This window comes from Peromyscus californicus, unplaced genomic scaffold (genome assembly GCF_007827085.1).
Source record: "Peromyscus californicus insignis strain IS unplaced genomic scaffold, ASM782708v3 Scaffold_18__1_contigs__length_77618521, whole genome shotgun sequence".
Lineage (NCBI taxonomy): Eukaryota > Metazoa > Chordata > Mammalia > Rodentia > Cricetidae > Peromyscus > Peromyscus californicus.
In genome coordinates this window covers 70947466-70961260 of record NW_026294480.1, presented here as the reverse complement: position 1 = coordinate 70961260, position 13795 = coordinate 70947466, and the positions used below count along the sequence as shown (strand labels likewise).

The window sequence follows — 13795 nt, the reverse complement described above, 5'->3', positions numbered from 1 at the left end:
AAAAGGGAGGGAAAGAGCGAGAAGGAGGAACAAGAGGGAGGTGAGAGGGAGGTAGTCACACCTCTAGGGGGAGGCTGCTGTTGGGAGTTTGTATTCTAAGAAGGACTCTGGGTAGTTCTGACGCATGGGAAAGGTTGTCAGTCACTGAAACCATCACTCAAGATTACTTGGCATGGGGATTAGGTAAGAGTGGTCTGAAAATCTTTCTAGATGACTATCCTACAGAACACACATTGAGACTACGGAGAGGATGCTCTAGCAGTTCAGTCAAAACATGGCTAAGCATGTCCGTAAGGCCCACCTCTGAGGCTTGAAATTTTATTAATTATCCTCAGTGACTTTTGTTTTTAAACAGCGTTAATGAAATGACTGTGAACTGTCACGCATCTACAACACAGGATGCTGTAGATCAACCTGTGAGTTCATTTACAGGGAATAAGCAGTACCATATCACTGCACTTTTCGAGGCTCTGTGGCTGTCAATGTTAATGATCTCATATGTCTAGGGCTCTAGCTACACACAGAAAAATCCAATCAGTGGTGAGATACTGTTTCCTCTCTTCTGTGAATCACTCAATCAGCACAGCCTTTGACTTACTGTAATGGCTGATGCCCAAAACACTTTCAGTAACAATTGTACATTATACACTTTGTAAATTCATCATTATACATCTGTCATCTACATATTTGACATTTTCCTACATGAGCGCCTGAACATTAAGAAATGATTATATAATCCTGTTACTGGCACTGCAAAGCATAACTGTGGTCTTTTTACTTCAACTGACTTTTCCGGTACTACGTACATACACACCAGCAGGGCACACAGATCAATTGACTCCCATGTACCTACCAACCATCCCGCTTCAATAGTTATCAATATATGACTAATTCCTTTTTTTTTTATGCTCTCCTAGTCCTGTGACTCAGGTTATTCAAAACTCTTCATTACATATATTCTCTGAGAACTAAAGGAGAAAAAAAAACAATACAACGAAACCACTGTGGAAATCAATGTGGAGATCTCTCAAAAGAACTATAGTATGCACCAGTTACAGCCTCCTAGGCACACACCCAAAGAACTATCACAGAGATACTTGCACATCCATACTTATGCCATATCTAGTCACAGTAGCAAGAACACAGAATTAGCCCAAATGTCCATCAAGAGCCTGCTGTCCATCCACAATGGATAATGAAAATGCAGTACATATGCACAATGGAAATATATTCAGCCACAAAGAGAAATAAAATTATAAAATTTGAGGGAAATGTATAGCACTGGAAAATACTTCTATTAACTGAGGTAGCCAAGGATTGAAAAGATCAATACTGTCTATACTCTCATGTGCAGATCATGGCTTCTGATTTTCGATATATGTGTATTTATGTGATAGTAAGTAGTCAGGTCAGAAAACTGGACAGGGTCCCACGAGGGAAGAAGGGAGCCTAAGGGAGAGGATGAGATGGAAGAACACACGCGGAATGCTGGGAGGAGGAGAAGAGGGGGTGATGAGTTTGGGGATGGCGAGCAGGAGAGGGGCTTGAACGACCAACCAAAACTAAGTACGTATAAAAATACTATAAGGTAACGTGCTAATTTGTGAGCTAATTAAAAATTTTAAACCCACATAATATCACATGCAAAATTGTTAGTCCTTTATTATCATCTTTTATGTAGTCAGCACCCAAACTTCCTCACCGCCTAAGTGAGTTTACAGTTCTTTTGTTCAAGACAAAAACTTCACATGGCAGTTGGAATGATGTGTCTCTTACATTTCTTCCCAACTGTAAAGCTTCCTCTGTTCTGTTTTCCTTACCATTTATTTATGGGAAAGACTAGGTTGCTGTCCTGTAGAGCGCTCATCATCAGAACATGAAGGTACAAGCAAACACTTATGTTCTGATGCAGCTGGTCTTGAGCAGGGCCTAAGGACTTTCTACCACACGTTCCCAGAGACACCTCTGCAGCTGAGCACAACTCAAAATTAGCAACAGCCTCCCATGTTCTGGCGTGAAAGATCACATACCTAAGTTGTTAAAGCACTCCTCTGACCACTATGTCCAATGAACAGGTAGACTAGAGGCTTTCTCAGACTTTCCCACCAGGATGTTTAAGAAATACACTTTTTCTCATTGTATCACAACAGAGTACATTTAATCTCTCTCTTAGTGGCAGTCAGGATGGTCCCTGAGTTAGTTACTATTGGTCTGTCTTGCTTAGTATAGGAAGCTAATCAGTTTCACCAAATTGTCTAGATCTACTCTTCCATTATAGATTACAAAATGGTGATATACTTTTTCTTTTTTTTTAAACAGGGTTGCAGACTTGAATGATACATATATTTTCATCATTTTTCTATTTTGCTGGTTGGAGTTCTACTTTTGGGAATTAATTCTTCTCATATACAAGTTACCTTAAAAACAAAGTCCACTCATGAAATTCGTCTTAATATTGAAGTTCATTCCATCTATCTACTGTAAAAAAAGAGGTAAAATATCCAAATGGCCTCATTCCAATTGCTGATTCACTGAAACATGCTGAGTCGACAAAAAGCTGGTATTTCAAGTATGACAACTGCTGAGTAAGAGGTTTACACCTTTACTCTATGAAGCAGCCCCCGGGCCAACAGGCATGGCCAAGACCGCTGTCCTACATTCCAGGCTAGGATCTGTTACTAATTAAAGGTTAAGATTCATTCTTAATCTTTAATTAAGATTAAGTTTGCCAAACTTGTCTGATCACAGGAAATTAACTGAGAGACATGTAAATCATATTGAATCCTGGGGAATAATTGGTTCTCAAACCTAATAAGCCAATATCTTTGGAGTTGGGCCCTGGAAACAAGTTTGGAAAATTCACTCTGAGAGAATATCAGCTAACACAGTTGAATAGAATATCCCCCAAGAAATACACTTTGCAGCCTCCAACTTCCTATTTTATCTTGCAGTCACTGGGCATATATATAGCAGTAAATGTGGCCTGCTGCCAGGTGACAGCGGCGGCGGCGGCGGCGGCGGCGGCGGCGGCGGCGGCGGCGGCGGCGGCGGCGGCGGCGGCGGCGGCGGCGGCTCCTCACGCCTTTAATCCCAGCACTTGGGAGGCAGAGCTAGGCGGATCTTTGTGAGTTCAAGGCCAGCCTGGGCTACAGAGCAAGATCCAGGACAGGCACCAAAACTACAGAGAAACTCTGTCTCAAAAAACAAAACAAAAATGTGACCTGAGGAAAATCCAATCCTAGGTCTTGAAACACCTTCATTACTAGGCATCCCACATACTGTTCTTTTCAGTTTGTTGATCCAGACATGGTACAGCTCCCGTACACAGAATACTTGGGCTGTTAATTCATTTCTTCCCCTGTAACCAGGAACTAAGTTCACAAGTGACGCCTAGGCATCATGAGTCACTTAAATCCTTTACTTGGTTTATCCAATACATTGATCCTTTTTTTTTCCAACCTGTCAAAGTTTTTCAGGGGAAAGTGTTGCTCTGATACCAGGGATTGAACTCAGGGCTTTCACGAACTGGCAATCATCCACTAATCTTCAGCCCTAGCCTTCTAATTTTTATTGATTTACATATTTAATTTTTGAGGCACACTGGACTTGAGACCTTTCTACAGCCCAGGCAGGCCTTGAATTCATAATCTTTCTGCTTCAGCATCTAAAGTAGACAAGAGGTCAGGCCCAGCCTCCAAACTTCTTGAAGACATTTTGTTTTCTCTATTTCCCTGTTATCCAAATCTGTTTAGAATGGCCCAATTTAACTCAGTAATTTACTCAACTAGCATTGTGCATTTTGACAGGTACTGAGCAGAGAGCACTAAAACATTAGTCACCCAATTCTTCCTTCAAAACATCCATTCATTTAAACTATTTTAGCATCTGTATTTACTATAAGTGATCTCTCTCTCTCTCCAAGATCTCACTCAGCTCCCTGGCCAAATTAATAATCACAGCAGATTAAATCTTCCTCTTTACTGGTGGCTGTGAGCCACTTGGTGTGGGAACTAGCTACTGAACTCAGGTCCTCTTTACTGGTGGCTGTGAGCCACTTGGTGTGGGAACTAGCAACTGAACTCAGGTCCTCTTTACTGGTGGCTGTGAGTCACTTGGTGTGGGAGCTAGCAACTGAACTCAGAGTAGCACGAGCTCTTCACTGCCAAGCCATCTCTCCAGGCCCCCAAAATCTGAATTTTAAAATACAACATCAACAAAGCAGCGCTGCCCCTTCCATTCAGAAACTGTTCCAAGAGGTCTGAAAACAAGCGTTGTTCAAGAGACGAAAGTCTATCCTCATCAACTCTAAATACAATCTCCTGGAAGAGCCCAAGCCAATCTCTGCAGCTCCTCCTAGGTCTAAACTGTCCTGAGTTATGATTGTGATGTAAATGTGCTGTCCTCCCGTCGTATACTGCCTTACACATTTAACCAGATGACTGAATGTCCAAGTTGCAGGAAGCCAGGAGAGGCAATGGAACCCAGGCCACAGTATCTCTGAATGACTCACTCCACTGGGCTGTGTCCTCCGCTCACTGGCAGAAGACTCCTAGCTGTTCCCTGCTGTTCCCCTTCGTTCCCTTCTGCTTTAGCTCAGGGCTTAGCATCTCCCATCTGACCTTCCGAATAGACCAGACTTCCTACGTTCAGGTTCCTGGTTTCAATTCACTCTCTAGTCATTTTAATAGAAGGCAAATCTTTACAATCCTGATGTGCCATTCTCTTCTTTTAACAGAGCTTAGGACTTAACTTCTGCCTCTCCTCTCACCAAGCAGCTGGTGGTTCTTGTGTCCCCCAGGGAGGGTCTTCCATCATCCATGGAGTCTTCATGGAGTACCCTCTGTGCCAAACCACCCTCTGTGTTGGGAATACAGAGGGGACAAAATAACACCTCTGCTCTGACGGAGTTCACAGTCAAGTATGGGAAACAGGCAAAATGTTTCACAGAAACCGTCAGAGACGGGTGAGCCGTGTGGAATAAGAGCAGGAAACAGGCCAGAAAGACCAGTTGAAGAAGTCCTGCCTCATTCGGTAATATCCGGGCGTAAACCTAACAAAGATGAGAAGCAGAGCCATGCTGAAAAGTAGAAAAAGAGAACCGTTGGGGACTGTAGCCTGGCACAAGCCAATTGATTATTGGCGAATTATTGCTGAGCTCATGGCCAAGTAATGATTCTGTGCCATTTACCTGGGGGCTCCTTCTGGGGGAAAACACAGACAGTACAGGGCACTGTGTTTCTCGGCTGAGACCGGCTCCTTCCAGGCCAGTGCGACTGTTCAACAGCCCCTCCCAGCCACACCCATCGAGCACCCGATTTTTGCATTTATGTTGCCTTATATTACAAGTATTTGTGTGCAGGTAATAGCTTCCTCAGATTCTTGAGTGTGGGGCATTTACCCACCACCCCCACAGTTCCCCAGAGTTTTCTTGAGTGGGAGCAGCAGGAAATATTAGATAGAAGGATTTATTGCGGAGAATCTTGCGGAGATAAACAGAAAATAAAGGATAGCCTCGAGAGAGCCTGGAACCTTTTCCAACGGGCCCTGACTATCTCTGCCCCAGGGTTTTTATAGAGATGCCAAGGGGTGGAGCAAAAGACCTCCTCCCCCAGCACAGCCAAGTGCAGACCATCTCAGACACCTGCACTCAGGCCTGTGGTCCTAATCATCCTTTATGCGGACCTGCTGGGTAAAGCCACGAGGAACCCGAGAACTGGCTCCCACGCTTGAGGATTTTTTTTTTTTTTTTTTTTTTTTTTGCTTTGTTTGTTTTGAGACAGGGTTTTTCTGTGTAGCTTTGGAGCCCGTCCTGGATCTCGCTCTGTAGACCAGGTTGGCCTCGAACTCACAGAGATCCACCTGCCTCTGCCTCCAGAGTGCTGGGATTAAAGGCGTGTGCCACTGCCGCTTGGCTTATATCAGACTTTTTAAAAAATATAGTATTCTGTTTGTCACACATCATTTAGTGCTAAGAATGGTCCCAATTGCACAATTGAATAACTTCTACTTAGATGAGATTAGCAAAATACTCAAAGGGGCAGCAACCTGCTCGCACTCCCACCAGAGACTTTAGGAGTGTAGGAAGAATACACCTCCCCCTCCAGGAAAGTCTATTAGGAGATGCCACAGTAAGCATTTTCTTAATTATCCTTTATAATGCTGTCCCGTGAGTCTCTGTAATTTTTGAAGGTTAGTCAACTTCTCAAGGGAATTTCTGAATCCTAAATAGATGCAGCTAGCTAGGGCTCGGGGAATGCGCATAGGGACTCAATGTTAACAGTAGGGGTGATTTCGGTGGCTGGTAAGGCCACACCCAGTCTTTATCCACTTTTCCTGTCCCCTCAAAGTGCTCCGCCCTTCATTAGTTAAGCTCTGGTAACTTTCTCTGCTCTCTTCAAAGAGCAAAGAACCGTAGAAAACATGACGGAGATTTAGAATTGTTTAAAGAAAAATCCTATTAACAACCCCTTTCCCCACTATCAAGAGTGCCAACAGTTAAAACAGAAGCCGAATAGTATGCCTTAGCAGCAATCTGCCGCCAAACCAGTGCGTGAACGAACAGCAGGATCACCGGATTTGCTAAGTCTTCTGTAGTATCCGCAAGAGCATAAACTCCCTTCTAGCTCACTAAGAAAGAACACCTCCAAGAGGAGGCTGGAAGATCTGGCTACCAAGACTTTAAAGGGTTTGGAAGGCAGCAGCAGGCTTTGGAGAGGTAAGGCTACCTCCCAAGTCACTCCAGTGGTTTGATGAGTTTTGGCTCCGGATGCCTGGCCACCACGTTCTCCACGTGCCCCATCAACTCCCTTCTACCCTCTTCACCTCCAGCCCGATCTGGGACAACTTCGTTACCTGCTCACAAAGTCTCGAGGTTTGGGCACGCTGTGCAGCCGAGGTGGCAGGGGTGCCAGCAAGGGTGCGGACAGCCGCGCCAGCAAGGAGCCGCGGATTCCACCTTCCCAGCAGCCCGCAGAGTCCTGCACGCGGCCGCGGCGCTCGGCCACCGCGCTCTGCGAGCCTAGGAGCCCCGCCCACCCCCGGCGAGGCCACGCCCCCGGCGAGGAGCTTTTTAGCCCTTGGCAGGCACCGTAGTCGGCCTCCAACTGGCTGGGCCTCGCTCTGGGCTCCGGTGGCGAGTGAGCTGCTCCCGCTGCCCGTGTGGGGGCGGTCCTGGGCTTCCCACGCATCACCCCCCGCCTCTGCAGTGGCACCCCGGAGCAGGGCAGCGTCGCCCCGCGTCTCGGCCCCACTGCAGCGGCCTGCGGGACTGCCTTGGTGCTGCGGCTGCAGGAGCTGCGGCTGCAGGAGCTGCGGCAGCCCGGGCTGCAGCCTTGGCGCTCTGCGGACCGGACGAGAGGGCGCGGGAGCAGGCGATCTGGGCAGCGTCGCCGCGTCCTATCCGCGCTCCCTTCCGCATCCCCGCCCCTCGTTCGCGCCTCCTCCGGGGCTGAGAGTGAGGTACGCCGCCCGCCGCACACTGCGGCAGCGCCGGGTCCGGGACTGCCCGTGGGAGGCACACCCACCTCTCCCGGCCGCACCCCTGCGCAGCAGCATGTCCGCGCTCGAGTGGTACGCCCACAAGTCTCTGGGCGATGGCATCTTCTGGATTCAAGAACGCTTCTACGAGTCGGGCAACCGCGCCAACATCTGGCTGGTGCGCGGCTCGGAGCAGGACGTGGTGATCGACACGGGCCTGGGGCTGCGCAGCCTCCCGGAGTACCTCTACTCCTCCGGCCTCCTGCAGGACTGCGGGGCGAAGGAGGATGCGGGGCGCCGGCCGCTGCTGGCCGTGGCCACCCACGTGCACTTCGATCACTCGGGCGGCCTCTACCAGTTCGACCAGGTGGCTGTGCACCGCGCCGAGGCCGAGGCCCTGGCTCGCGGGGACAACTTTGAGACCGTGACCTGGCTCTCTGACAGCGAGGTGGTGCGGGCCCCCAGCCCCGGCTGGAGGGCCAGGCAGTTCCGAGTGCCGGCAGTGCAACCCACCCTCATTCTGCAGGATGGTAATGGGCCCCCGCGGGCGCGCGCCGTCGCTGAGGGAGGGCCTTGGGGAGCGTGTGCCGCATGTTGTAGACCTCCTGTGGCTACCTTGGCACTGTTGGTGTACAGCGCGGGAACAGTGTGTCTCACCCTTTGCTGGGTGAACGCCGGTTTGTGCAGAGCCAAGGCCCTGGCAGCCTTCTCTGCCAGGAGTCGCGCTCTGCAACTGTGTGGCTGGCACCACCCCCATCAATTCTCTGTGTCCGCTACAGTAGTAACACTGCGGAGACTTGTGACTGGAGATTTCCCTGTCTTCCCCAAGCACGGGTCGAACATCTCCAGCTTTTGTAACGAGTAGGCTTTTAAGGAATGGCACCTTGTGAACGGAGTGTTAATGTTCTGTGCTTCGAAAACTGCTGCTTCATGGTGCGTGCTCGCCTCGGAGTGCCTATGAGTCCCACCTGTAGGCTTAGAAAGCTAGAGAGCCGTGGTTCGAATCATTTCACCCATCCGTACCTTTCCGATGGGTTTGTTTCCCTATTATTGTGCCACAAGAAGAAAGAGAAGCTTGATAGTGAACACAGACGTAGAAGAGCAGGTTATTACAAATGTCTGGTCTGCGTGAGATCAAGGCCTACGAAAGATCAATAAGGCAGTCGTTTCCAGTGGATCCAGTATGTGCTAATCAGACTTCATTCTCTTGGTCCGATGAAATTGATAGAACAGAGCAAAATAAAGCAGGCCCCAGCCCCCTTCTCTCCGTGCAGGAACTGCAGTAATTGGACCAATTAGTGACAGCGACAGTACTTGGCATATTAATTTCATATTCTCTTTGTAGGATTTATTTTTAAATTTTATCCACATAACACTTGTGAAGTGAGGCCAGAGACCCCCGATTAAATTGTCTCGCCTCGAGTCCATGGAACAGAATCATGATCCAAGCTGGATCCTGACCCAAGGCATGGCAGAGGAAAGCAAACAGAACACACATAAATCCTACTCATGAGATATGATAATTGTGAGTAGATTATGCAAGTCACTTTTTCAGTGTTAATCATTTTAATTGCCTACACACTCCTCTGTAATGTTAAAAAAATCCAGTTTCATTATAATGGTTCTTACTAAGAGCTAACAATATGTAAATAATAAAATACTTTACAGAAATGCATTTATCCCAAGGGATATAATATATGATATTAAAAAGCATGAAATTCTATTCTTTTACACCCAACTAATAGGTCCCTTTATTAAAGTTGTTTTTTTTTTTTTTTTTTTTTTTTTTTTTTTTTTTTTTGTGGTTTTTGGTTTTTCGAGACAGGGTTTCTCTGTGTAGCTTTGCGCCTTTCCTGGGACTCACTTGATAGCCCAGGCTGGCCTCGAACTCACAGAGATCCGCCTGTCTCTGCCTCCCGAGTGCTGGGATTAAAGGCGTGCGCCACCATAAGTCTAAAGATTTCTTTTTTAAAAACTGCTTTAGAGGGGAGCCTACTTTGACAGTTTGGGATTTAAAATATACATTTACATTAGATAATTTTTATTACTATTTTTCATCTTAAAAATGATGGTTTCAGGGGTAAATTTTCCAAGCACTTGACGGGTAGTCAAAGTAAACTCTGGCACCCAACCTAAAAGCTGGCACCCAACATTAGCTGAGTGTGGTAGCACATACCTTTAATCCCAGCACTTGAGAAACAGAGGCAGGCAGATCTCTGTGAGTTTGAGGATAGCCTGTTCTACATAGTGAGTTCCAGAGAGAAAAAAAAGAAAATAATTTGAATGGTAAGTGGCACAAGCCTATAATCTCAGCACTTAGGAGGCTGAGGCAGGAGGTCAGGAATTCAAAGCCACCAAAGAATTTTAAATTAAAAATACCCTCTTCCTACACAGAGGAAATGGGTCTCAAAAAAAAAAAAACCAAAGATTTTACACTAATATTAAAATATATTAAATTGTTTAAAAGAGAAATACTTTATTTGTTTACTTTTTATTATTGCCAGCATTAGGAAGTCAAGGGTAAAAGAAGAACAGTGGGGAACCAATGAGATGGCTCGATAGGTAAAAACACTTCCTGCCACGCCTGCCAACCTGGGTTTGATCCCTGGGTCCCCCATGGTAGAGGAAAGAGCCCTACTCCAGCAGGTAGACAGCCACATACACAGCTTGAGACATAAGCTCAGTGAAGACTGGTAGGGTTGTTGTTCCATCAAAGAGAGGCTGGCTGAATATCCTGCCTTGATCAACTAGACTGGTTAGACCCTGGGATTATAACTGGTGGTTTCCCAAATCCCAGTTGGTGGTAATCCTGACATTTTTGGAGCTGGAAAAGTACTGTAAACTCCTGGTGTGTGGTGCTTTGAGCCTTATTTTGAGGGTGACAAGATGGCATTATGGAAAGCTGCTTCTCATTAAGACATGGATGCCTCCTCCCCCTCGAGCAGCATCTGATCTCTCATCTCAGGAATATTAATTTCCTGTCTTTTGAAGGATGTGGGCTGCTAACTGGGTATTAACACAGTCCAGATGTCTGGAAGGAGATGTAAGATATTTGTATTAAAAATTCATATATATTTGCACACACACACACTCATGCAGCTGTAACAGAACAGCTCTAGTTAGAGTACAAGTGGGCAAAAATCATTTACTACATTTCGTTAAGTGAATTGATGATTTGCTGTCGTGGAGAAGCATAAATCTGCACTGTATCTCTAACATAAAAGCTACCTTCTAAATGAAGGTCAAAGAGGTTAGCTATCTCATCTAGTGCATTAGGCTTGACAGAAAACAATTCATGTACTAACAGGGAAGTAGTATCTTTCTGTAAGATGAGGACAATAGACCTGAGATAGAGCCCAGGCCTTTTAACGAGAACATATCACTGTCTGTTTTTTACAATATTCCAGTGATTCAATTTCAAGTGATTTTTCCTTTTGTCCCTTTGTCCTCCTTATCCCTATCTAAACTGTTTGCTTAAAGTCACCAAGATAAATTACCTCAGAGTAGTGGTTTCAGGTGGACTTACATCATTTATCAAAGTTAAAAACAAAAACTGCATCTACCAGAACAGGATGAACAGACATGTAATTTGTACCCCTCCTGAGACCTCCTGGAACTGTGGGTGTCTCTGTGACCACCAAGGCCAGCAGAATGTCCATCTGGGAGAGATAAGGCAGTTCCATTTAACACGACTCAGTAGCCAGTGTTGGTTCAAACTTCCGGAGTCTGAAGTTCTAGTAGTTTACTTTAGGCATGTTAAGCACAATTTGGTGAAAAGTTTCCTGGTGATAATTAATTCAATGCCATGTGCACAATGAAGCTTAAGAAATGACTACATTGAAACTCTTGTAAAGTACAAGTGGCATTTTCCTTAAGGATCCGTTCTGGGGATTAACAGAGGAAACAGGCTGAAGATAAACAAGCTCGTGATGGGGGCGGGTGGCACTATAGGTTGAGACCACCAAGACGAAGAGGAGGGTCTGGGGAGCCACTGTGACCACACAGATAACACAGAGGGCACCAGGCTGTTAACCACACCTGTTCCCGGCCTCCTGGGCAGAAGACAGGTTACATGTCCCTCTCTTTGAAGGGACAACTGTGTATTTAACATTCCTGCAGGGATCTACATGCCTCCTACATGGAACTAGCATGACCATGAGGAGACTGTGACGTGAAGTATAAATCTAAACTGCGTAAGGGTGGTGGAAATTAGATGTAACTGGGTGAACAGTTGTGTCTCAAGAGCCAATTCAGTTCACATCGGTAATGCCACTAACACAGGTGAAACAGGTTGTAAGCATTTAAGAAGTTCTTAAGACCATAGAGCCCTTCTGAAAGGAGTGCCTTTCCCCCATTCAGTTAGCTTATTCTCCAGGGATAGAAAATAAAGGGTTTTCTTAACTGGGGAGTGCTCAGTACAGTTGAGCTCAGGGATTCTGCATGGCGAACAGCAGGGAATGAGTGTGTGAGACTGTGCAGTGCACATTTCTTACTAGATACTCAGGAATGAGAGCCAAGCCCCCTAGTTCCCCACCTGGGGTAGGAAACTAGAGAATTATAATCTGGGACCTCTGACCCCTTGAGAACAGACTAAAGATGCCAGTATGGAGACTATCTGCCACCCCTGGCCAGATCTCTCCACTGTGAAGCCTGCTTCCGGAGGCCCTATGCAAGTGCTTCAAGTGTCATTTTCCTTTCTGCTCTTAAACATGCAGCCAAGATTTTTGCTGGAGATCAACTATGCTGAATAGAAACTGAAATTATGACCCTGGTTTCCCCATCCCAGTCAATGGCAAATCCTCATGTTTTGGGAGCTGGAAAAGTAATGTAAAGTATTGGTGTGTGGTGCTTTAAGCCATTGGAAGGTGTGAAAAGAAAGCTGGACCAAATACTTTGAAGGTGATAGGAAAGATACTTTTCATTAAGAGATGGGTATCTCAAGCAGAATCTTTCTGGCAAGGTTTCTGTCCAAAGATGCTTACACAAGATCAAATATTTTAACATTTAGCATAAATCAAGTTGGAAGTTGAGGTGGAGTTATCATCAACATTGTCTGAAAATAAGCAAAGCTGCTAGAGAGGTTTTCTCGAGGCAACAAGGATGGTTTTTAAAGATGAATGACAGAATATCATCCACAAGGAGTTTCAGGAATTTAGACTATAACAGTTCACTGTGTAGATGATGAGGATACAGATACAAAAAGCAGATAGATAAAATGGAACCTACGGGGGGGGGGGGGGGGCGGGGAGAGGACTAGGTAAGTTGGGAGCAGTTTGAAAGGCCAGCACTGGGGTGATAGGTGCAGGACATACAGATGAGGTAGCAGTGAGTGCAGAAGCAACCCAAAAACATATCTAAGAACCCACAAGTATAAGATGTGCATTCAGACAGAAAGACCCCCACAGGATTCCCAGCTCAGGGATGAAAACACATCCTCGTCAAGTACATAGTAAAGAAATCGTAACGTGGGGATCAAAGAAGACCCGACAGGTCAACAAGGGTCAAATATTGGGATCAGAGCCGGATTAGAGCAGACATTTTGCTTTTGAGTAGTAATCGTCCCCATCTTAGAGCTTTGCATCCATCCCACTGTCAGTGACGTGCTCGCAAAGCATTCCCACATCCTGTCACTTAGGAAACCACAGGGATACGCCCCTCACAAGGAAGGAAGAAGCCAGCAGAGAGGAAGGCACTAATACAATAACATAAATCTAATGGAAAGGAAAATCAAAACCAAGCGTCAGGACAGTGGAGTGGGTGCACTGATGCAATCATTTACAGGCAGAGAGGGATCGCACTTCTGATGGCCGTGTGGTGAGAAGATGAGGAATACATATGTATGTAATGACAGAGAAGGAAAAGGTAAGATGTAGAAATCAATATGCATGACATCACTGGAGTATATCAAATTGATAATTTAAAAAATATAGTACAATCATTACGTGGAGGCAACTATATTTTGTAGAGTTAACTATGGGAAGGAGCTAAAACTACTTAACATGGTCACCTTTGAAAGGTATACTGGCAATAAAGAATGGGGCAAAGAAATATCTTACATTTTAAAGCCCTAAACATCTTATTTCAAATATATGTATTTTTTTAAATTAAAAACTGCAATTAGAAAAGAGTTGGGGGATGCTAAAATGGGAAAGGGCATTGAGAAGTCAAGAGATGGGGAGAGAGGGAGGGAGGAGAGAAGAGAGGGAAGGTTTCATAGGTGACCGTTTCTCATAAGAGGTTTCTATGAAACGCTGTACCTGGGCACTTTTCAGTATGTGGGAAGCATTTTTAAACCACGAGGTAGAGCAGAGCAAATGCT

The 13795-nt window shown here is 45.8% G+C and overlaps 2 protein-coding genes across 2 annotated transcripts in view; one reads left to right on the top strand and one right to left on the bottom strand.

Annotated features, from left to right (window-relative positions):
* The window catches only part of Polr3g (RNA polymerase III subunit G), a 35086-nt gene extending 28129 nt beyond the window's left edge, over positions 1-6957 (bottom strand). Inside the window, exon 1 of the mRNA XM_052743668.1 lies at positions 6853-6957. The gene's annotated coding sequence lies outside the window, so the exon portion shown is untranslated. The remainder of the gene's footprint in view (positions 1-6852) is intronic.
* A 181-nt stretch (positions 6958-7138) lies between these two features.
* Positions 7139-13795, top strand: part of Mblac2 (metallo-beta-lactamase domain containing 2) — a 30230-nt gene continuing 23573 nt past the window's right edge. Inside the window, exon 1 of the mRNA XM_052743667.1 lies at positions 7139-8006. Coding sequence (XP_052599627.1) covers positions 7553-8006 — 454 coding nt within the window. The 5' untranslated portion in view covers positions 7139-7552. The remainder of the gene's footprint in view (positions 8007-13795) is intronic.